The sequence below is a fragment of the Ovis aries genome, chromosome 6, assembly GCF_016772045.2.
Source record: "Ovis aries strain OAR_USU_Benz2616 breed Rambouillet chromosome 6, ARS-UI_Ramb_v3.0, whole genome shotgun sequence".
In the NCBI taxonomy this organism is placed as follows: Eukaryota; Metazoa; Chordata; class Mammalia; order Artiodactyla; family Bovidae; genus Ovis; species Ovis aries.
In genome coordinates this window covers 89,928,279-89,954,547 of record NC_056059.1, presented here as the reverse complement: position 1 = coordinate 89,954,547, position 26,269 = coordinate 89,928,279, and the positions used below count along the sequence as shown (strand labels likewise).

Below are 26,269 nucleotides of genomic sequence, written 5' to 3'. Positions count from 1 at the left end.
CAAATTTTACGATTTAAAGATTCTCTTTTCTCTAATTAAAATAATTCTTTTTTCTTTCTTCTCTCAAGTAATTCATTTCTGAATCCTTGCAGACCTCTGACCCTGTCATTCTGCTAAACAAAAGGAAGAAATAACTGAACAAACTTCAATTGTACTTAACAGTTGAATGATAACAAATGGGCATATAGGATACCTACTTCAGATATGTTAAATAAGTTGTCCACTGACACTGTTGTCTTGTAGAGACAAATGACTGGTAGTAAAGTTGTTCATTAATTTTACCTTAAAAGACACTGAAAAGAAATTTCTTAGATATGAGGTGTTTGGTTCTCCAAATAAACAAATGCAATATATTTAAATTAAATTATTATCATTTGATAAAGTGGCATATTAAAAACTATTTAAACATTTGGAAAAGACTTTCAGTCTAGTTCAGTTCAGTCACTCAGTTGTGTCTGACTCTTTGCAACCCCATGGACTGATTTTAGATATTAGTCCAAAAAAGACTTTAGATACTAGCAGAATGTGAAGTCAGAAAAATTTTTATTTGCTTTTTTGTTAAAGCTGAAAATGAACAGGAGTTTCAAGTGAATATTTCCTATGAGCTTTTTCTTTTTGATGTGATAGTTCCATAGAAACTTATCCTTAATTCTCATATAATTTGAAGACTCAAGCATTATATGTGAGAACCAAAACCATCCACAGCCACATAACTTACTCTATATATTGACATAACTTTATTATTTCATTATCTTTATCAATGCAACTTTATTACTCTAGGAAACTCTTGCTCAGAAAGATAAAAATTTTAAGCAATTTTATTGTCTCAGGAACACATCAAAAGACTTATTCTAATTAACATCAAACTGTTTGACATCTCAACAGATAGTATCAAAATTTTTGAGACCTGGAAATCCTTGCTTTAAATCCTCTCCTTGTTGTGTCTTCAACCCTAAACTTTTATATTATGATCTTTACCTAATCCTACTGAAAATCTCTTATTAAGAGACTTGCCTTAAAACAAACTTCAAGCTTAATCTCTTGCAACCCCATGGACTGTAGCCCACCAGGCTCCTCTATCCATGGGATTCTTGATGCAAGCATTCTGGAATGGGTTGCCATTTCCATCTCCAGGGGATCTTCCCCATCCAAGAATCAAACCCACATCTCCTGCATTGCAGGCAGATTCTTTACTATCTGAGCCACCAGGGAAACCCCCAAAACAAACTTCAACATATCCTAAATATTCCAACTTTGCTTCTACACCCTAAGATGTTACTAAGGTAAAGTAGCTCACTGGGGCTGGTGTAGGGTGGGGGTGGGGGGGCAGCGATTTCTGACTTGTAGAATTTGATGATTTCTTTGGTATAAGTAGTCCTATCATGGCTGACTTCAAGTTACCATGGTGACATGACTGAACATGGAATTGGGAAGAGATGTTCAGAATCCTTCTCAGGCTAATAAGAGTTAGCTCCAGCACACTACTGCCTCTAAGGGACTGTCAAGATAGTGTTCTCCCATGTTTCTCTAACCTAACTTAGATTTCTCTTATTGATGGATTGTTTGGATGACATCTGGGGGAAACCAGTGTTCAACAGTACTGGGGATCTGTGAAAATCTAATCAAGAACTTCTCTTGGCTATGGTCCAGGAACTCAAGTTGGAACCATGGTTGCCTCTTTGGCCCTTTGAGCCTCTTCCTGGTACAGGGAGCTGTCGGCCTCTGTGACTGGGATGATGAGGTAAGTCTTGCATTGAGTTCCAACTCTGATTTCTTTTCTTTAAAAGTCCCCAAATGCTGAGTTTATTTTGTCTTCTTTAAATAAGAAACTCATTTTAGGAATCCTTTGATTATGCTGCCGCTAAGTCACTTCAGTCGTGTCCGACTCTGTGCAACCCCATAGATGGCAACCCACCAGGCTCCCCCGTCCTTGGGATTCTCCAGGCAAGAACACTGGAGTGGGTTGCCATTTCCTTCTCCAATGCATGAAAGTGGAAAGTGAAAGTGAAGTCACTCAGTCATGTCTGACTAGTAGTGACCCCATGGACTGCAGCCTACCAGGCTCCTCTGTCCATGGGATTTTCCAGGCAAGAGTACTGGAGTGGGGTGCCATTGCCTTCTCCATCCTTTGATTATATGTTCAGTTAAATAACTTTTATCTTTGGTGGAAGTCAGTGCTATTACTTACAACACAATTTGTCTCTATCGCTGTCATCTTTTGTTGTATATCTATAAAGGAAGAGTTCACAGGGAGGCAATGTGGGTAAGGTAGATAAATCCATTATTCAAACTGACCCTGAAGACTGAAAAATTTGGAAAGTGTCTTTTGAATTTTGGAAAATCCTATGGATAAGTTTTGCCTCAGCTCACTTGTTCCCTTGGCTAAGATGATAAAAAATCTGCCTGCAGTGCAGGAGACCTGGGTTCGATCCCTAGGTCAGGAATATCCTCTCAAGAAGGGAATGGCTACGCACTCCTGTGTTCTTGTCTGGAGAATTCCACAGACAGAGGAACCTGGCAGGCTTACAGCCCATTGGACCACAAAGGGTTGGATACAACTGAAGTGATTTAGCATTAGCACGGCATCCCAAATATCCAATGTTCTGCATTTTTTTTTTTTAATGTTTCAGAGGGAGTATCTGAGGCATTTAGATTCTAAAATTGTCCCCTTAAAATATGTCTTCACCGAAGCAAACAAAAAGTGAAAAACTAAAAATGATCTCTTTTAGAGTCTTCCAAGTCTTGGTACAAATCAAATAGCTCTTATCTTATTATTTATCTTCCCCCAGCTTAACTTTATCCACTTCCTCTGACTTGTTCCTTTTACCTCCTAACTGGCTAGAAAAATCTCCAAAGTGCAATTACTTCATACAATTAACCACCCCTCCCCTCACCATCAGAAACAGGGAAAATTGCGTTGTTTTAAGGCCTAGTCTCATACTGAGCCAACAAGCCAAGTGATAAAATTTGCAGAGGAACTAGAAATAGTTTTAGGAGTCAATAATTCAGTACCCTCAAGTGTATATCAAATAGTACACATGTGTTCTGTTATTAAAGAGTTGGATGGAAAGATAGGATTCAAAGAACCCAATTTGCATAAGAAATCAGAAGAATTTAGAAAAGTTGTGCATATTAGACAAGGTCTTTTGGAAACTATCCCCTCCTATGAGCTTAGATTGAATGCTGATTCTGTCTTACAAACAAAGAAAGGAACCATCCACTGGAGAATTCAGACAAGTTCTTTAATACCTTTAGACAGTTCTCATAAGTAACTCCTGCTGTAGATGTAATGAGCTCTCTGCTAACTTTCTGCCAATACCTTTAAGCCTGAAATAGAAAGTTTAATACACTAGAAACATTTAGAATTTAAAATCTATAATTTAAAACATCCTAGAAAAACTAGAATGGAATAATAGACCCACTGATAGACATCCAGAACTTTACTGAGCGTTTTTAAAAGAACATGAGAACAAAGAATAAGACTCAGATAAAACAATTAGACACTCCCTATGAGGAAGAAGAGGAGGAGGAAAAGGAATCAAATGCCCAGTCTCTCATTTTATCCTTGAATATTCACAAGGAGAATTTTCTCATAATGTTAGAAGGCAACCTTTTGCTTGATCTGGGCACTACTTTATTAGTCTTAAACTTTGCTATTTAATTCAACATCTCCCTTGGAGTAAACAGACCACTCAGGTGGTGGGTGTTTAAGAATACTCAGACATTCCACATGTCCTGGCTGAGAGCAGAAGTGCGGTCTTGGCTCCTCAGTGACCCCACACTTGCTAATTTGATAGGGACAGATGTATGCTGAAAGTGGAATCATCAACAAATTAAGTGATTTCTTGATAGTCTCTTTCCTGAAAACTCTGAGGACTTCCTATTCATAATGAGGTCTCAACTAACTGGCATATTAACTTAGACTTACTGTGTCTAAATCAAGTTCAAATTGAAGAACTCAAAGAAATGCTAGAGTTCTTGTGGGTAACACTTCTATAATATTGGCGGCATTAATGGGACTCAACTTCTATCTAAACCTCTATCTAGTGAGAAAAGCACTTTTGTTGAGATGTTCTTAAGTTTTAGTGAGTTTCACCTGGGGAGCTTGTTAGACTGCCTGTGTCCTGAGTCAGCAGGCCAGATATGGCCCAGGACTCTGCATTTTAACACTTCTTCAGGTGACTCTGATACATAATATTCTCTTTAAGCACAAGCTAAAGACAGACCAAAACTAATAGAAAATGGACTGGTTCTTAAAACTCCTGTCCTTCTAGGTAAAAACACCAATGGGTTGAGGATATAGAATCATTCAGAGTCTCAGATCCATAAATAGAATATTCATTCCCCAGTTCCCTGTAGTAGCAACCTCAAATTCTGTTTTATCCTTGTGTCTCCTGAGACAATATGTTCTAGTTTAGATCTGTATTTTGTTTCCTGTAGTGTCCTTTCTGTAGTGTTAATCATAATTGACTATTATGATTTCTTTTAGATCATAATAATCAATAGTTATTGGCCTTCTTCTGGAAATATCAAAAATATACATATCTGGGCTATTGTTATACCCAGGAGTTTACTAAGTCATCCTAATACTTTTACAAAATCCTCTATCGGGATCTAAACAATCTGAAATTTTCCTGTAATTATATTCTTATCATTCAAAGGAAGACTTGCAGAAGAACATATATTTTAGAAGATGTGACTCAGAAACTGAATTTTAAGTTTCTAAAAATTCAAAATACTTTTAGGCTATGTTGGCCTATCAGCAGATGTATTCCTCAAGTAAATAGGTAATAAGAAACATTATAAGTACAATAAAATAGCTGTTAGATTTTATATAAATATTTGTTATTGCAAACTCCCTCCTTTATATTTAGCAATTTTCAAAACTCTTATATCAGTTCTTTAAATTCCTAATAAAACATATCAACTCTATATTCTAGGATATTCAGTAACATGAAATTTCATTGTTGCACACTAATAATATCATCAGTAAAAATTTCTAGCATGCAAAAACAATCTTGAGAAAGAACAGAGCTGGAAGAATCACCCTACCTAATTTCAGGCTATACTAGAAAGTTACAGTAATCAAAACAGCCTGGTATTGATACAAAAACAGACATGTAGAGCAACGAACAGATTAGAGAGCCAAGAAATAAACCCATGCACTTATGGTCTATTAATCTATGGCAAAGAAAGCAAGAATCTATAATGGAGAAAAGACAGTCTCTTCAATAAATGGTGCTGGTAAAACTGGACAGCTTGGAAAAGGTCAGTTTTCATTCCAATCCCAAAGAAAGGCAATGACAAAGAATGCTCAAACTACCACACAACTGCACTCATCTCACACGCTAGTAAATTCATGCCCAAAATTCTCCAAGCCAGGCTTCAGCAATATGTGAACCATGAACTTTCAGATGTTCAAGATGGTTTTAGAAAAGGCAGAGGAACCAGAGATCAAATTGCCAACATCCGCTGGATCATCGAAAAAGCAAGAGAGTTACAGAAAAACATCTATTTCTGCTTTATTGACTATGCCAAAGCCTTTGACTGTGTGGATCACAATAAACTGTGGAAAATTCTGAAAGAGATGGGAATACCAGACCACCTGACCTGCCTCTTGAGAAACCTATATGTAAGTCAGGAAGCAACTGTTAGAACTGGACACAGAACAACAGACTGGTTCCAAATAGGAAAAGGGGTACATCAAGGCTGTATATTGTCACTCTGCTTATTTAACTTCTATGCAGAGTACATCATGAGAAACGCTGGGCTGGAAGAAGCACAAGCTGGAATCAAGATTGCTGGGAGAAATATCAATAATCTCAGATATGCAGAAGACACCACCCTTAATGGCAGAAAGTGAAGAGGAACTAAAAAGCCTCTTGATGCGAGTGAAAGAGGAGAATGAAAAAGTTGGCTTAAAGCTCAACATTCAGAAAACTAAGATCATGGCATCTGGTTCCATCACTTCATGGGAAATAGATGGGAAAACAGTGGAAACAGTGTCAGACTTTATTTTTCTGGGCTCCAAAATCACTGCAGATGGTGATTGCAGCCATGAAATTAAAAGACACTTACTCCTTGGAAGAAAAGTTATGACCAACCTAGATAGCATATTCAAAAGCAGAGACATTTTTTACCAACAAAGGTCCGTCTATTCAAGGCTATGGTTTTTCCTGTGGTCATGTATGGATGTGAGAGTTGGAATGTGAAGAAAGCTGAGCGCCGAAGAATTGATGCTTTTGAACTGTGGTGTTGGAGAAGACTCTTGAGAGTCCCTTGGACTGCAAGGAGATCCAACCAGTCCATTCTGAAGGAGGTCAGCCCCAGGTGTTCTTTGGAAAGAATGATGCTAAAGCTGAAACTCCAGTACTTTGGCCACCTCATGCGAAGAGTTGACTCACTGGAAAAGACTCTGATGCTGGAGGGATTGGGGGCAGGAGAAGGGGACGACAGAGGATGAGATGGTTGGATGGCATCACCGACTCGATGGATGTGAGTTTGAGTGAACTCCGGGAGATGGTGATGGACAGGGAGGCCTGGTGTGCTGCGATTCATGGGGTCGCAAAGAGTCAGACACGACTGAGCGACTGAACTGAACTGAACTGAACACATAAGAGAATGAAGTCAGAACATTCTCTAACACCATGTATAACAATAAACTCAAAATGAATGAAAGACTTCAGTAAAAACAACAACAACAACAACTTATTAAAGACCTAAATTTAAGACCAAAACCCATAAAACTCCTAGAGGAAAACGTAGGCAGAACACTCTGACATAAATTGTAGTAATATTTTTTGGATCTGTCTTCTAAATCAAAGCAAATAAAAGCAAAAATAAACAAAAGGGGCCTAATTAAACCCAAAATATTTTGCACAGTAAAGGAAACCATTGACAAAAAAACACCAGCCTACCCAATGGAAGAAAATATTTGCAAATGATATGACTGATAAGGAGTTAATATTGAACATACATTAAAGAGCCCATATTAATACATATCAATACAGCTTAACATAAAAAAAAAACAATTAAAAAGTGGGCAGAAAACCTGAATATACATTTTTCCAAAGGGACATGAAGATAGTAGCCAATAGGCACATGAAAAGATGCTCAACATCACTAAACCTTAACGGAATGCAAATCGTAACTACAGTGAGATATCACTTCACACCTGTCAGAATGGCTATCATAAAATGAACACAGATAACAAATTGTTGGCAAGGATGTGTAGAAAAGGGAATTTTGTACATTGTTTGTGGGAATGTAACTGATGTAGCCACTGGGGAAACAGAATGGAAGTTTTTCAAAAAATTAAAAATAGAACCAGCAATTACACTCCTAGGTATATGTCTGAAAAAAAACAGTAATTTGAAAGGATAACACACTCCAATGTTTATACCAAAATTATTTACAATTGTCCAGATACAGAAGCAACGTAAGTGTCTATCAACAGGTGAATGGATAAAGAAGATGTGATATACACACATTCACACACACACACACACACAGAGGAATAATACTCAGCCATAAAAAAAGAATGAAATTTTGTCATTTGTAGTAATATGGATGGATTTGGAGGGTATTATGCTAAGTGAGATACTTCAAAAGAGTAAGACAAATACTGTATGATACTGCATTTATGTGCGAAATTTAAAAAATACAACAAACTTGTGAATACAGCAAAAAGAAAGCAGAAATAAATATAGAGAACAAACTAGTGGTTAACAGTGAGGAGAAGGAAGAGGGAGGGACAAGATAGGGGTAGGAGAGTAAGAGATACACACTGTGATGTAGAAAATAAGCTACAGGGATATATTGTACAGCACAGAGAAAATAACCAATATTTTATAATAACAATAAATGGGGTGTAACCTTTAAAAATAAATTAATTTTTTAAAAATTCTAACTTATAAATAAAATTACATACTAAAGCCTGAGATAGGTTTATGGAGGTAGGCTTATGATTTTTTTTTTACCACAAGCGAATTAATCCATCTATGAAGTTATTTCTGACAGAAACAAAAGGTCTTTATGAATGCAAATTTCGAAAATAATTGGGATAATTATTTTAGAGTGAACTATTCTCATCAGTGGAGAAGGCAATGGCAACCCACTCCAGTACTCTTGCCTGGAAAATCCCATGGACAGAGGAGCCTGGTGGGCTGCAGTCCATAGCGTTGCTAGGAGTCGGACACGACTGAGCGACTTCACTTTCACTTTTCACTTTCATGCATTGGAGAAGGAAATGGCAACCCACTCCAGTGTTCTTGCCTGGAGAATCCCAAGGACGGGGGAGCCTGGTGGGCTGCCGTCTATGGGGTTGTACTGAGTTGAACACGACTGAAGCGATGTGGCAGCAGCAACAGCATTCTCATCAGAAAATTTAGTAAGATTTTGATTCATCTAAGATTTCTCTGTTGTTGTGGGTGAAATCTCTTTTATTGATAAGCAGACTAACCAATGGATGGTTTACACAGAATCACACTATTTCAAAGGTTATAAGTTTATTAGGCTATTTCAAATCTGTTATTTTTTGGTCCCTTATATGACAAATATGAAATAAACAACCAATGCTGTTTTAGCAAAATATACTGGATAAATATAGCACTTAGAAAAACAACAGCATTATTTAAAGTATAAACAGGACATAATTCTACACCCTAGGAACTGTTTACTTTTATATGAAGGTAAAACCAACACTCCTTGAGTAAGTAGAGGCCATATCCTTAGAACCCCAACTAGGTATTTTCACATGATTTCACATGGTTATTTGACAATCTCAGAATTTAGTTCACAAGAATTTTTTTTAAAGTAATTTTTTTCCCTATGACTCCTCCTATCACAGTCATCTTTCTTTATGAAATGGCTCAGTCAAGGCATCCTGATAAAAAGAAGCACCATATTTACACATCAATTTAATTAGTAGAGTTCAAAGGGCTGTGCGAACATTATCTAATTAAACTTTACAACAATTCAGTGAAGCAAGAGAAGGTTACCCATTATCCTCATTCACAGAAGAGAGATTTTGAGGTGCTGAGAGGCTAATTGATTTCTTGGTTTCACAATGATGAGTCAGAGGTGAGACTGGGAACAAAACCAGAATTCTTATTCAAATATAAAAGTAACACCATGGAAATGCTTATTCAGATGCATCACTCCTTCAGCTGGAAGTTGTCCTACTACATAAATAACAAGAGCAATTACAATGGAATTTGTGTGAATGTATATGTTTCTGTCTAGATGAGAAAAAACCATGTTCAACAGTATTTGTTTTGGAGACAGTAGTATGATGGCTAAATGCATCCTAGCTGAATACAGACTATATTAGTAGTGAGAGTACTTCAGTGTCTTCCCCAAAGAGTCCTTCTGTTACTTCTAGGAATCCCCAAGAAGTGGGTTATAAGCCAGTGAATCAGTGACAATGACCACAGAACATGTCCTCTTTTTTCTCTTTTTCCCTGGCTTCCTATCTGGCTATTTTGATACCTGTTTGACTATGATGCCTGTCAGGAGAGTAATGTTTGTACCTAGGGCAATCTCTGGATACTTCTAAAGCTTCTAATCCTTGGGGTGCTAGACCAGCCTTGAATTCCTTACAGAGCTGAGGACCAGTAGGATTCTGCTCTGTGCCATACTTGATTCTCTAGGGATATGGAATCCCTTTGTTTTCAGAAACTCTTAGAATTGCTCATGAGTAGTTACATGAGCAATTTTGTTCTTGTTGTTGTTCAGTTGCTCAGTCATGTCTGACTCTGCGACCATATGGACTATAGCATGCCAGGCTTCCCTGTCCTTCACGGTCTTCTGGAGCTTGCTCAAACTCATGTCTTGAGTTGGTGATGATATCCAACTATCTGGTCCTCTGTCATCCCCTTCCCTCCTGCCTTCAGTCTTTCCCAGAATGATGGTCTTTTCTAAGACCTGATCATTGATACCAGCTTTTACCTTGAACCTTTGTGCTGCAAAGTCCAGTGGACCTCTTGGGGGGTGAGATGCATGCTTCTCTTTTCTTTCTCGCATTAAAACCATGTTCCTTTCAAATAGACACTGGTGCATTGGAGGCATGGGTGGAGGTTGGAGGACAATTGGGACAACAGGTTGTTCACTCAGTCGTGTCTGTTTGTGACTCCATGAACTGCAGCACACCAGGTCTCCCTGTCCATCATCACCTCCTGGAATTTACTCAAACTCAGGTCCTTTAAGTCAGTGTATCCCACCATCTTATCCTCTGTTGTTCCCTTCTCCTCCTGCCCTTAATCTCTCCCAGCATCAGTCTTTACCAATGAGTTAGCACATTAGGTAGCCAAAGTACTGGAGCTTCAACTTCAGCATCAATCCTTCCAATGAAGATTCAGGGTTGATTTTCTTGAGGATTGACTGGTTTGATCTCCTTGCAGTCCAAGGAACTCTCAAGAGTCTTTTCTACCACCACAGTGTGAAAGCATCAATTCAAAGGGTCTACACTGCCAATCTCCATGGGGTCTACAGAGCATACAAATGGAATAAGATTCAAACACTTCTTCGTCCTTTCTTTACAGGAAAAATGTTTACCAAGCTCACATGTAAAATGATCAAAGCAAGGACAGATGCACTCACTGAAAGAAAAAAAAAAAAAAGGTAGGATTGGGGGAGCACCAGCTCCTTAGGTTCCCAAGAGTTCACTTTGAAAGCCAGTGAGTTTAGTTCCTTTTGCTTAAAAACATAGCTCCCAAAAGCCAGATAGTCTAAATAATGTATATAAATGAGGCTGATATTTTGGAAACACAAATTATTTTTTTCATAATTCTGTTATTTCATTTGTACACAGTCTTAGACCTTCCCTTCTTCCATCTTGTTGCTTGTTGGTCTTGGCCTATTGATAACAATGCTGTGGCTGAACCTGCTCTTTTGGTTCTTAGGATTGTAAGATGCCATCAGCAATAACGTTTAAATTAAGAAATTTTAAAAAAGGCTTATTGACACAGGAGCTGGAAATTACATGACACACTTGGGGCACATAGTCAGTGACGTCACAGGTAAAGCGAAAGAGAGTGAGAGAGCATGTAACTGGGGCTCTGCTTTTAACTGGGGCTCCGGGTAGTGGGGGATAGGATTTCAAAGGCTAGCTCTTGTTTGTGAATTTAAAACAAAAATGGGAGTTAACAGCACAGGAAGAGAGAATACATGCAGCTCAAATCATCAGTTAGCAAAATCAAAACAGAGTAGTCTGGAGGAGATGGGTAGCCTAGGTCATTATCTACTGGCTGGCAATGTGTTTATCCAGTGGCAATTTGGAATAGTTTCATAGGAATAGTACAACATTATGTGTTGTTGTTGTTGTTTAGTCACTGAGTCATTGAAGACCACAAATCGCAATTCCTTGATCCTGAATAAATCCATTTTTGCTGGAGAAATAACTGTCAGTCTCTTTGTTTTAGGTCAACATGACTTTGTGGTTCCTTTATTTAAGAAGTGGAGTCTTTTTTCCATGCTTTGAATCTGAGCCTGGCCATAGAAATCTGATCAATAGAATAAAGGGAAAATGACAGAGCACCAGGAAAAAATCAAATAAATAGTTGTTTTCTGTGTTTTATCCTTAAATGAATGGGGATAATTCTAGTATTTCAAAATTGAGGATTTTTTTCTCTATTTATTTTCGACTGATAACATTCATTAGATTAAGAAAATTTTCTTCATTCCTAGCTCGGAATGATTGTTTTAAAAACTTGTTTCTTTGCTGCTGTTTTATTAAATCACAAATAAGTGTTGACTATTATAAATACTTTTTCTACATTTTTTGAGGTTATAAGAGTAATGGTGCATGTGTGCTAAGTTGCTTCAGTCCTGTCTGACTTTTTGCAACTCTATGGACTGTAGCTCACCAGGCTCCTCTGTTCATAGGATTCTCCAAGCAAGAATACTGGAGTGGGTTGCCATGCCCTCCTCCAGGGATCTTCCTGACTCAGGAATCGAACCTGTGTTGCTTATGCCTCCTGCATTGGCAGGCATTCTTTACCACTAGTGGCACCTGGAAAGCTGGGTAGTAATATAGTTTAAAGAATTCAATTTTTTTAATGGTAATATAGTTTTAAAGAATCCGAATTCTTGTCATATTCTTTTAATACCATTGTAAACTTACTAATATTCATAAGTAAAACTAGACAAAGTTTTTTTTTAATTCCCGTCACCTTTGTCCTGTTTTGATATCAGTATTATGCGTGCATGCTTAATCTCTCAGTTGCGTCCGACTCTTTGCGACCACAGGGACTGCAGCCCACCAGGTTTCTCTGTCCATGGGGATTCTCCAGGCAAGAATACTGGCGAGGGTTGCCATGCCCTCCTCCAGGGATCTTCCCAAACCAGGGATCGTCCCAACCCAGGGATCAAACCAGGGTCTCCTGCATTGCAGGTGGATTCTTTACCAACTGAGCTACCAGGGAAGCCCCATCAGTGATCTTATAAATTAAAATGGGTAATGTTTCTTCTCTCTCTTTGTCCCCTTCCCCCACCTTCTCCACCTCCTCTTCCTCTCTTCTTTTTCCATACTAAGTTTACATAAGACATAATTACTTATTCTTTAAAGAATTAAAAGTTCTTTCTGAAGTTATCCCCAGTCCATCTAGTACTTATTATTTTAATATGAAGAACTGTTTACCAATTCAATTTATTTTATACTTAGTAGCTTAATCAGTACTCTTGCCTGGAAAATCCCATGGATGGAGGAGCCTGGTAGGCTGCACTCCATGGGGTCACGAAGAGTCGGACACGACTGAGCGACTTCACTTTCACTTTTCACTTTCATGCATTGGAAAAGGAAATGACAACCCACTCCAGTGTTCTTGCCTGGAGAATCTCAGCGATGGTGGAGCCTGGTGGGCTGCCATCTATGGGGCACAGAGTCGGACACAATTGAAGTGACTTAGCAGCAGCAGCAGCTTAATCAGATTTTCTCTGTCTTGGGACAATTTTGGTCATTCCTCATCTCTCCTCCCCAGTTTTTTAAATTTTATTTTATTTTACTTATTTATTTATTTCTGGTAATGCCACACAGCTAGGAGGATCTTAGTTCCCCAACCAGGGATCAAACCTGTGCCCACAGTAGTGAAAGCACTGAATCTTAACCACTGAATCCTCAGGGATTCCATTCTCTGGTTTTAACATGTTATCCAGGTTTTAAGTATCAATCTTGGTTTTAAAATTTAATGGCATAAGACTATATAATTTTAAAATGTCCTACTGTCTCAGTTATATTTCCTGATTTTACTTTTTGTGCCATCTCTCTTTTTCCTTTCCCTAATTTTGATCCTAATAGCTACTTTACATACATCTATGAAAATTTTTGTGTATTCTAATACAGATTATAAATTTATCCTATTGAAAATATGAGCTCTATCAAATGATTCATACCATTAATTGAGATATTCCAAATTTTAATTATAGAATTTAAAGATTAGGTGTGCATACAGCTTGAGATATTTCATATTTAATTTTTCTTACATAAAGCTATATTTCAATAAAATATGGTTTATAATAAATGCATGTAAGTGCAGTAAAACCTGCAGAGTTTTGTTATTCCACTCATTGAATACTTATATTTGAAATTTCCAATTGCTTATGAATAAAATGCAAACAAAATTTAGATGATTCATCTTCAGAATTTTAACTCCACTCTAGTACACTTAGTTTTCTGACTAAAAAATTAAAATTTCAAAATTTCTATAATATCTATGATGAGCAAATAGAAATATATAGATAGCTGTACATATGTATATGCATTTTTTTAAACTTGTAAATTTTAACAACCACTGCTCTGCTTCAATTGGCAGAACATCTCATCTCATTTGGAAGAAATTCTGAATTATGTATGCACCACAATTAACCCCAAGGAATTTCTGTGCATAGCATTTTTTTCTTAGATGCTTTAATGATGTACAATTCACCCATTTAAATTCTACAATTCAGTGGTTTTTAGTATTCATCACCAGTCACAAAATTGTGTGTTTCTCACCACAATCAATTTTGGAACATTTTCATCATCCTTTTATCCATTAGCAGTCCCTCCCCAATTCTCCCTGCCTCCCCAGTCCCAGTTAATTATTAATCTACTTCTATCTCTATGGATTTGTTTATTCAGGTTATTTTATATAAAGGGAATCATACTATGGTGTTGTATTTGTGTACTAGTTTTGTGTGGGGTTGTGTATTCATTTTCTTGGGGTATATATCTAGGAGTGGAATTATGGAGTCATATGGAAACTCCATATTTAACATTGTGAACAGCCAGATAATTTCCTAAACCATTTTATACTTAAATAAGGAATATATATAGATTCCAATTTTTACTTTCTTTGCAACACTTGATATTATCTGAAATTTTGATAGTGACCTTGGTGGGTATGAAGTGTTATCTCATTTGGTTTTGGTTAGCACTTCCCTAATGATAATGATAGTCATCACCTTTTCATGTGATTTTATTATTTATTTAACTTCTTGGAAGCGTCTCTGTTCAAATCATTTGTCCATGTTTGAATTAGCTTATTTGTTTTTTCATTGATGAACTGTAAGAGTTCTTTGTTTATTTTGGGTATAAATATTATCAGATATTTGATTTGCAAATATTTTCTCACATTCTTTGGGTTGTCTTTTTATTATCTTGATGATAACCTTTGAGGAATAAAGTTTTTAAAAATTGTTTATGAAATTCAATTTATCTTTTTTTCTTTTGTTGATTGTGTTTTTGGTGTAATAGTTAACTAGTAACTAGTCCAAAGTTATGAAGATTTACTGCAATATTTTCTTCAAAGAGTTTTATAACTTTAGCTCTTATGTTTGGTCTCTGATCCATCTTGACTTAATTTTATGTATAGTATGAGAAAGCAGTCCAACTCCATTCTTTTGCCTATGTGGATATCCAGTTGTTCTAGAACTACTGGTTTAAAAGACTTAAACCATGGAGATTGCCAATATCCCTTACGTATTCTACAGATTCAGAGAAATTGTCAAAATTCCAACAGACTTTTTTCAGAAGTTGACAACTTAATCCTAAAAATCATATGGAAAATTATGAAGCATGAGATGAATAGGGGACCTTTTTCTTTGTATTTATGTGATCTTTCAGTTCAGTTCACTTGCTCAGTCGTGTCCGACTCTGTGACCCCATGGACTGCAGCACGCCAGGCCTCCCTGTCCATCACCAACTCCTGGAATTTACTCAAACTCATGTCCATAGAGTTGGTGATGCCATCCAACCATCTCATACTCTGACGTCCCCTTCTCCTCTTGCCTTCTATCTTTCCCAGCATCAGGGTCTTTTCAAATGAGTCAGGTCTTTGCATTAGGTGGCCAAAGTATTGCAGTTTCAGCTTGAACATCAGTCTTTCCAATGAATATTCAGGACTGATTTCCTTCAGGATGGACTGGTTGGATCTCCTTGCAGTCCAAGGGACTCTCAAGAGTCTTCTCCAACACCACAGTTTAAAAGCATCAGTTCTTTGGCGTTCAGCTTTCTTTATAGCCCAACTCTCACATTCATACATGACTACTGGAAAAACCATAGCCTTGACTAGATGGACCTTTGTTGGCAAAATGATGTCTCTGCTTCTTAATGTGATCTTTAATTCTCTTCAAAAATGTTTTGTTACTTTTCGGGGTAGGATATTTTCCATTCTTTTTGTTAAGTTTATTCCTGAGTGCTTATTCTTTCTGCAATTGTTTCTTAGTTTTGTTTTCAGTTTATTCATCACTGATGTATAAAAATACAATTGATTTTTATATATTGATCTTGTATCCTGAAGCTCTATTAAACTCATTTATTGGTTCTAATAATTTTTAGTGGATTATTTAGGATTTTATGTATGCAAGATCGTGTCATCTGCAAAAAGAGATAATTTTACTTCCTCCTTTCCAACATGAATGTTTTTTATTACTTCTTGAACTTGCTGGAACCTCCAGTACAATATAGAATAAAAGTGGTAAGAATTGTCATCTTTGTCTTATTCTTGGTTTTAGGGGGAAGATATTCAGTCTTTCCCCAATAGGTATGATTTAAGCATGGAATTTTTTAAAATGCCTATTATCAAATTGAGAAACTTTCTTCTATTCTTAGTTTGTTGTGGGTGTTCGTCACTCAGTTGTGACAAATTTTTTGTGACCCTATGGACTATAGCCCACCAGGCCCTCTGGCCATGGAATTCTCCAGGCAAAACTTCTGGAGTGGGTTGCTATTTGCTTCTCCAGGGGATCTTCCTGACCCAGGGATCAAACCTGGGTCTCAGGCATTGCAGGTAGATTCTTTACCATTTGAGCTATAAGGGTGTCTTTATCTTGAAAGAATGTTGCATTTTGTTGAATGCTTCTTCTGTGTCTAATGAAATGATCACAAAGCTTTTTTCCTTTATTCTGTTGATGGTGTGCATTACATTAATTGATTTTGTATGTTAAAGTAAAACATATTGCTAGTGTAAACCCCATTTAGGGACTTCCCTGGTGGCTCAGATGGTAAAGCATCTGTCTACAGCGCGGGAGACCCAGGTTCGATCCCTGGGTCAGGAAGATCCCCTGGAGAAGGAAATGGCAATCCACTCCAGTACTATTGCCTGGAAAATCCCATGGACAGAGGAGCCTGGTAGGCTACAGTCCATGGGGTTGCAAAGAGTCGGACACGACTGAGCGACTTCACTTCACTTCAAACCCCATTTGGTCATGATATGTTACCCTCTTTATTCATAGCTGTATTCAGCTTGCTAGTATTTCATTGAGGATTATTGGATCTATATAAGGAATATCAGTCTGTACTTTTTTGTGATGTTTCTATTTCAGTATCAGAATAATATTGGATTCATAGGAAATATCCCCATGTTGTCTATATTTGAAAGTTTCAGAGGAAGTGACATTAATTTGCCTCTAAATATTTAGTAGAATTCATTAGTGAAGTCATTCGGACTTGGGCTTTTCTTTGTGGGAGGAAGTTTTTAAACTACTTATTCAATCTCCTAAACTGTTAAATGTCTACTCAGATTTTCAGTTTCTCGTTGTGTTAGCTCTGGTTGTCTGTGTCTTTCTAGGAATTCATCCATTATAGTTTTCCATCGTATTCCCTTAGAATTTCTTTTTGTTTCTCTAAGGTTGTTAATGATGTCTTCTCTTTCATTCTTGATTTTAGCAATTTGACACTTTTCTTTTTTTTTTCCCTCTTGGTCAACCTAGGTAAAGTTTTGACAATTTTTGTTAATCTTTTCAGAAAAATAAATTTTAATGTTGTTTACAATCTCCATTGTTTTGTATTCTCTATAACTTTTATATGCTTATTCTATTCTACAGAGACTTCTCTTTCTTGTTTTCTAGAATAACTATGTTTATTAATTTTAAAAATGTTTTGCCATATTGTCAAATAATAGGAAAAAAACTTTTTTTTCCCACTATGCACTTAAGAGAAAGGCTGGTTCAGTTCCAGTTGGTCAACATTCCAGTTCAGATGTATCCTGAATATTGAGACTTGGTTTCTCCATTGAAAATGTCAAAAACAACTAGTTTTATATTATATTCAATTCTTGGAAAAGCTATGGCTGGATGTACCCAATGATTTGGAGGGATGGGCACGACAGAAGTACCAGTGGGGAGGAAAGATCTTCTAAATGTTGTCACATATTATTTTACAGTATTACAAATCCTATTCATTAATATCATCATTGCTCTCCTGAGAAAAAAAATTACGTTTTTGGAAACTGTCAAGCTTACAGAGAGGACAATGCTTTTGTAAAATTATCTTTGCTTGAAATCAAGCTATAACCTAGTTCAGATGGCTAGTACAAGTTCACCACAATTCACTCCAGTGCCTTTACTCTCCCACCACCAGTCTTTACTCTCCTATCTTCCTTTCCACTAACAACAGCAGACCAGTGGGCACTCAGATCCATTTCCATCAAGACCAATAGAAAGATCTATCTTTATAACCAAGTAAAGACCTCCCCACTCCATCCACCTGTCTGATCTAAGGGTTGCGTCACTTTGGAAAGACTGTGATGATGAATACAATGAATGATCTCACTCTTCACTTGAGACCCCACCCCCCACAAATAGAGAGTGGCACAACCTTAACATATAATCATCATGTAACAACAGTTGGGACAGATAGTAACAAGAAGATTGCTCTGTCACACCTGTCAACAAACTGAATGGTGTTATTTCTAACCTGGTCTTCCATAAAGTATAACAACAGTGTTAGTAAATGATGTTTGGGCCAAACCTTACAGAGTCCACTACCATAAATGGGGTCAGTGTACAAGCCAAAGTGAGGAAAGAATGGGCACCTTGTAAGAATGAAAAAAAAAAAAAGCTCTCTGTTCTCTTAGGGATTTAATGGGTGGGTCTGTTACCTTGCCTACAAGCTTTGTTTTGGGAGAATAACTAGCTGATTATAACATCCTCTGTGATGCAAGTACCAAACAAAATTAAGGACGACACATTCACATTCATTTGGAAACACTAAACACATCCAGAGCATGGAACTCTGAAGAGGCTTGATATGAAAGCAGGGAAATCAAGGGAATAATTTTTTGAGGTTAAAAAAAAACTTATTAAAAACAAACAAATAAAACTACGTAATAAAAATAAGTACCCTCCAAAAATCCGACACTCATTTTAAAAAATGAACAAAATCCACACAAATGGATTAGAGAAAGCTTCAAAATTTCTTGACGGTATTTTATCCTACCATAAACCCCCTTCCCATGCAGCCCAGCAGGAGTGTGGTGAGATGCTAGGCTGACATTCAGGAGAGTAAGGGAAGCACACAGAGCCCCTGTCCTCAGGGAACTCAAATGCACTGTGTGGAAGATGACTTCTAAACCTGAGATGCACAGTAATAAGAATATACCAGATATACATGAAGTGCCTAGTTAAAATTATAAAAGAAAACTGTGACAGTCTTTCTTGCCTAATATTACTAAATCCAGCATATGGTCAAATAGCCACTTCCTCTGTGAGGCTTTCTGTGACTATACCAATCTTGGTACCAACCACGTCTCCTTCCACAGATGTACTCACAGCTCCTGCACTTTCTCACACAGTTCACAATTTTGCCATTACATTTGCATGTTACATGTTTGTTTAGAGTAGATTATAAGCTCCATGAGGGAGAAACTAACCAGCATGTGACACAGCGTCTGGCACTAACGTGTATGAACTCAGTACATATGTCAAGCAAATGAAGGGAGAAAGGATGAATGCAGCTAGACTAGCTTCAGGCATCAGTCCTTGGAAAGTGGCATGCTAATTAAATGAGGAGAAAGGCAAAAGGAATCCCAAAGGAAAACAGGAAAGTCACCAAGGCTTTTGTTCTGTGTACTTTAACTTGGTGAAAAGGAGTTAGATTCTTGTTGAAAACTTAATCTGAGGAAGTTAAGTGAGTAAGTTCAGTAAGCGCCTACTAGACCTCTTGAAGTAACAGATAAATTCTCAGAATTCTGACCAATAAACTCAGAGTATTTTGCGAGATGTTTCTTCTTGGTAGTGAGGCAGAAAGAACTTCCAAAAGGAAAGAGAACATTATTGGAGTAGTTTCTTTCATTTGGGTCTTCTAATTGGCTTGGCTGGCACTGCAGGGCTATGAATATTCTTTTGACATGAGGAAGTTCTTTTCTGCCTCACTACCAGGAAGAAGGAAACATCTCACAAAATACTCTGGGTTTACTAGTCAGAATTCTGAGGATTTATCTGTTACTTTAAGATGTTTAGTAGACACCCCGAATATTCATTGGAAGGACTGATGCTGATGCTGAAGCTCCAATACTTTGGTCACCTGATGTGAAGAGCCAACTCATTGGGAAAGACCCTGATGCTGGGAAAGATTGAAGGAAACAGTAGAGGATGGCAGAAGATGAGATGGTTAGATAGCATCACCGACTCAACGGACATGAATCTGAGCAAACTGGGAGATAGTGAAGGATGGGGAAGCCTGATGTGCTGCAGTCCACAGGGTTGCAAAGTGTTGGACACGACTTAGTGACTGACAACAACAAGCTTTAGTGATGTTAAGTTACCGTAAGTGACCTTATTCCTATGTAACTAAAATGTCTTTATAAGTTGCTTCAAACTTTTTTTAAAAGTCAAGGTATAATTAAATTTCTTTAAATAAATGTCATTGTTAATCCCCTTTTGACAATTTTAGCAATTCAATTTATTTTGTGTATATCCCTAGTTATTTTTTTTAGGGTAAAAAACAAGTATGACTTACAGGACCACATATAAATAAACCAAGATTGTCTCAATTTTACCTGTGTAGCTACTATTATTATGTGGCTATAATCTCCAGCTGATTCTAGGAAAGCAATGGCATAATTAGTGAGGCACTGTTTTTCGTCTCTTTGGTCAGGGGAGGGGAAGAGAGCCTTTTCCTTACACAATTATTCTAGGATTAGTGGTGTACCAACCAGTTCCTATCTAGAGTTTACAGGTCAAAATCCCTAATGAGGACATTGGGTGGTGAGAAAACACTTAAGGAATATATAAGAATAAACCATAGGTTAAAAAATTTGATATGGGTTCTAAATTATTTCCTTGGCCATGAAATCACACAAAAAATGTACCAGGAGTTAAAACTTTTCCAGTTGGAGAACATATTTTGCTAAAAACAAATATGAGTCTATGACTAAAAGACACAGAGATGAAGGGATAATTTTTGCCCCTTTCAACAGATTACTGATTCCTAAAGAATGTCAGCATCACTCTGTGAGAGTGTGCTCTTAAGCATCACCACGCATTATGAAAGGGACACATATGGCAGGCTGTCTTGTAAGAGCTGAACTGGAATGAAGATGTAACAAATATTCACACAAGGAAAATGCCAAGTTTTCTGCTATTTGAATAGACAAATGTGAAATGTTATGAACTTGCAGAGAGTTATAGAATTGTAGATATAACTCTGCAAGCTTTGAAAATTTAAACTCATGCTTGTTTTTTGTCTTGCTTAAATATGCCCCTTGAGTTCCGTTAAAAAATGCTATAAATAAAATGTGGAATGTACCCAGTATAGCTATAAATTCTTGAGAAACATTTATGCATGCATGATGCCTGCTCCTTCAGTTATTATAACACTTGCAGTTAACATAAAGCAAATAAACACAGAAAATGAAAGCACATCTTGCTTTCCAAAATTATGACAACAATAGCCAAAAGCAGAATGAAGAATCAACATCAGGGGTTTTAGAAGAATCAACATCAGGGGCTTTGAAGACTCAAGATCCAGATGGGGTTCCCAGTCCTGGTTCAGGCATTCCATCATATGATCATGGGCAAATCAGTTCACTTTAAACCTCAACTTTTTGCATCTATAAGGATATTAAACTTACTGACTTCATAAGGGTGTTATGAGATTTAAAAGTGATGATTTTTAGAAATGCTCAATAAATATCAATCTGTATTATAACAGATAAATATTATGAATGTCAATATTTAAATAAAATGATGAAAATTCTATACTGAAACACTCCACTTAAAGGTTACTTTAAAGTCTGTTTGAAGGTGTACAAACCTAGAGACTATTATACAGAATGAAGTAAGTCAGAAAGAGAAATATAAATATCATATACTGACACATTTATATGCAATCAAGACAGTACTGATGAATTTATTTGCAAGGCAGCAATGGAGACACAGACAGAGGGAACAGATTTACGGACGTGGCGGGAGCAGGGGAGGGCGAGGGTGAGATGTACAGAGAGAGTAACATGGACACTTACAACACCATATATAAAATAGACAGCCAGTAGGAATTTGCTGTATAAGTCAGGGAACTCAAACAGGGGCTCTGTAACAGTCTAGAGGGGTGGGATGGGGAAGCAGATGGGAGGGAGTTTTGGGAGGGAGGGGACATGGATGTACCTATGGGTGATTCTTGTTGATGTCTGACAGAAAACAACAAAATTCTGTAAAGCAATTATCCTTCAATTAAAAAATTAAGTGGCCAAAAAAGTCTGTTTGAAAAACATCACTATATTTTAAAAGATAATGTCCATGATACTCAGGCATATGAGGAAGTACTAATTATTTAACCATATAGAAAAAAATCTTAATGTCCCTGTACATGCTTTTTCAGAAATATCAAGGAATAGCTTCTGCTGGAGATGAGTCAGATAAATTGGAAACTAAATAGGTTTCTCTAAGGTTTAAACTATTTATACAGGGGCAAAAAATGAATGTGCCTCTATTTGTTACAAAGCTTATTTCAGTTGAAATCTGGATTTGTCCTTGACTGACTACAAAAGAACATGGTATTAATGGCATCTGGATAGCTCTAGGGCCTTGAGACAAAAGGATAGACCATCAGTGGCAAGGAATGTTCAAGACAGAATGGCAAAGGGAGAAATCAGGGGCTCCAATGAGAGCAAGTAGAGGTTTTCCCTTCCTACTACCTCTTTCCCTCAGACTCTCATCCTACTCCTTCTTGGTCCTACTTGAGAACTAGATGACTTTTTCATACAATGAGGAGGCAACAAAACAAAGACTACTACACTGGCTTGATCTGGAGTCCCCGTCTTGGCTGTAATTCTGATAATATTCCATAGACTTGAATCAACTTATTTATAATGACTGATTGTTCTATCTTCTGTGTAGTAATAGAATGCTGTTTGCTTCATTTGAAATGCTGGTACAGACAGACTGTAGTTCTGGGAACTTTAACTCAGGATATTACTGATAATACAATTCTCAGCGATTGGGTAGAAATACTTCCAAATTCCATCTTCTTTTCTTTTTTTTTTAATTTTAATTGGAGGCTAATTAGTTTACAATATTGTAGTGGTTTTCGCCATACAATGACATGAATCAGCCATGGGTGTACATGTGTTCCCCATCCTAAACCCCTCTCCCACCTCCCTCCCCATCCCATTCCATCTTCTTTTGGCAGTTATACTTTTTAAATAAAATACTTTGCTGAGCATTTCAGTTTTACTAATGTAATCATGTTACATTTCATGTGGCCTAACATCAAAAGGGTTCATTGCTTAATGACCAAGAACTGAGTTTATCAGGATGCAGGAGATGGAATCGTTTTAAATAAAGCAATTTCACGTGATAAAAAACAAACAAGCAAAACAAAACACTAAATTTTTTTTCTGAATATTTGATAACCGATTTAAAAGCAAAAACTGCCCTCAATTTCAGCATCCCTGCATCTTTCAGTTTCCCATTGGTTTTTATAAGCTTTATGAAGATATAATTTATATCTCATATGATTTATCCATTTAATTCACTTGTCTTTTCATTTCTTCCTCTTTCAAGAAGAGTCATTTAATTAACATGTTTGGTACTTTGCAGGGGACAGGCCATCTCAGCTTTACACCACTCCATGCTCTTTTTTTTAATTTTTAAAGTTTACTTATTTGAATTGGAGGATAATTACTTTACAATATTGTGATGGCTTTTGCTATACATTAACATGAATTGGCCATAGGTATACATAGGGTACCCCCAATCCTGAACCCTTCTCCCATCTCCTTCCCTACCCTATCCCTCTAGGTTGTCCCAGAACACTGGCTTTGGATGCCCTGCTTCATTCATTGGTCTTGCACTGGTCATCTATCTTACGTATAGTAATACATATATTTCAGTGCTATTCTCTCAAATCACCCTCTCGTTCTCCCACTGAGTTCAAAAGTCTGTTCTTTACACCTGTGTCTCCTTTGCTGCCCTGCATATAGAATTGTTGGTTCCATCTTTCTAAATTCCATAAATATGTGTTAATATACTGTATTTGTCTTTCTCTTTTTGACTTACTTCACTCTGTATAATAGGCCCTAAGTTCATCCACCTCTTCAGAACTAACTCAAATGTGTTCCTTTTTATAGCTGATTAATATTCCATTGTGTATATGTATCTCAACTTCTTTATCCATTCACCTGCTAGTGGATATCTAGGTTGCTTCCAATAGTCTTAGCTATTGTAATTAGTGCTGCAATGAACAGTGCACTCCCATGTTCGTTTATATAAAAAGGTTATCAGCCCCAGAAGACAACATGAACTTCAGGCAGAATCTTGCCACAGATGGGGAATGGATCACCTTAATGTTTTCTATTTTATTTTATAATTGTGAAATCAGTACATCTTGAAGAATTTATTTGGAGAATTCAGAGAAAGATAAAGAATCAATATCTATGTTTTACTTATTAGCCATTAGCATGAGGTAACAACTCTTCTCAAGTTGAAGTTTTTCATATGTGTGTGTTGTGGGGTTCTATTTAGATTTCTGTACAGAAATCTATATAGACATTAGGTCCTGTCTATAAATCATATAATTAGTTTTCAAAATATAACTGGTAATAGGAATTCCTTCTTATAGCTATACCATCTTATAGCTTAAATATTCCTGAATTGTTGGATGTTTCAGTTCAGTTCAGTTCAGTCGCTCAGTCATGTCCGACTTTTTGTGACCCCATGAATCGCAGCACGCCAGGCCTCCCTGTCCATCACCAACTCCCAGAGTTAACAGATTCAAGTCCATCGAGTCAGTGATGCCATCCAGCCACCTCATCCTCGGTCGTCCCCTTCTCTTCCTGCCCCTAATCCCTCCCAGGATCACAGTCTTTTCCAATGAGTCAACACTTCTCATAAGGTGGCCAAAGTACTGGAGTTTCAGCTTTAGCATCATTCCTTCCAAAGAACACCCAGGGCTGATCTCCTTCAGAATGGACTGGTTGGATCTCCTTGCAGTCCAAGGAACTCTCAAGAGTCTTCTCCAACACCACAGTTCAAACACATCAATTCTTCGGCGCTCAGCCTTCTTCACAGTCCAACTCTCACATCCATACATGACTACTGGAAAAACCATAGCCTTGACTAGATGGACCTTAGTTAGCAAAGTAATGTCTCTGCTTTTGAATACGCTATCTAGGTTGGTCATAACTTTTCTTCCAAGGAGTAAGCGTCTTTTAATTTCATGGCTGCATTCACCATCTGCAGTGATTTTGGAGCCCCCAAAAATAAAGTCTGACACTGTTTCCCCATCTATTTCCCATGAAGTGATGGGACTGGATGCCATGATCTTTGTTTTTTCTGAATGTTGAGCTTTAAGCCAACTTTTTCACTCTCCTCTTTTACTTTCATCAAGAGGCTTTTTAGCTCCTCTTCACTTTCTGCCATAAGGATGGTGTCATCTGCATATCTGAGGTTATTGATATTTCTCCCGGCAATCTTGATTCCAGCTTGTGTTTCTTCCAGTCCAGCATTTCTCATGATGTACTCTGCAAATAAGTTAAATCAGGAGGGTGATACTTAGGCGGCTTCAAACTTTTTGCTGTCATCAATAAATCTGTGATGGATGTCCTTGAATATTTCTCTGAAAACCTCCTTACAATTTTCTTTAAACTCCTGGATGTAGTATTTTGAGACCTTATCTGTTCACAAGCTTATAACAAGTTTTAAAGTCTAATTATTTGTATTTGGAGAAATGTACTCAAGTTTACTATCTCCTCTAGTGCCCACTATAATTATTAATGCCATCTTGTAAGTTCTTTTTGAGACATTCAAGTACTCCTTTGCAGAGTTTCCAGTAAAAAAAATCAGAAAATGTATCATAAAGTAGAGGAGGGGGGAAGTCCTTCAAGCACTTTTTTTTTTTTAAATTCAAGAAGAAGTAAATTTGGAGTGATATCCTAGTGACCTAAAAGAATGTATGATACTCAGTATATAAGGAGGGCTTCTCATTCATTCTGATATGACGTATCACATTATTTTTAGGACTGTCCTAACTATCTTGTCAAAGATGTATATTACATGTCCTTTGGTTTGCGTGTGTATGTATGTATGTCAAAGACAAGGTATATTCCTACTTATCTTTAAAATAAGTGTAAGTATGAATTATGAAATACATACAACAGAAACATGATTGAAATGTACCTGCCCTTTTTTTCCAATGCAATATGCAATCCCTGATGTTACTATCTTGATTTAAAGCACACACATTAGTAATATACTAAGAGAAGACTGTCTGCAATCTGCACACTCAGGGAAGAACTATGACATTTATATCTGTTCCATCCACAGTCATAAAGCCCACACTCATACATAGCACTCATTAATCTTCAAGTTTTGTAACAAAGGTAAATCATTCTAAAATAAGCAATTATTAATTAATCAAATCAGAAATAAATTTGGGAGGAAATGCACTTAGGTGAAAGATGAGGAGACAGGGCTGGAAACACTTCTCTGACTACATAAATGGGTGAGAAGAAAGGAATTACACAGAAAGCTGCCTGAGGAGATGTGTGGCTGCACAGTGACTCCTTCCTCCCCA

At 37.1% G+C, this 26,269-nt stretch overlaps 1 protein-coding gene across 15 annotated transcripts in view; it reads right to left on the bottom strand.

Moving 5' to 3' along the window:
- Positions 1-26,269, bottom strand: part of MTHFD2L (methylenetetrahydrofolate dehydrogenase (NADP+ dependent) 2 like) — a 142,039-nt gene that overhangs the window by 32,621 nt on the left and 83,149 nt on the right. The window contains exon 7 of one of the 15 annotated variants that reach the window (XM_060417211.1): positions 541-25,217. The exons of 13 other annotated variants lie outside the window; for them this stretch is intronic. In XM_060417211.1, the coding sequence (XP_060273194.1) occupies positions 24,982-25,217 (236 nt within the window). In that variant the 3' untranslated portion in view covers positions 541-24,981. Of the gene's footprint in view, positions 1-540; positions 25,218-26,269 lie in introns of those variants that run through there. One more of the 15 variants, XR_009601078.1, reaches the window with a different exon arrangement.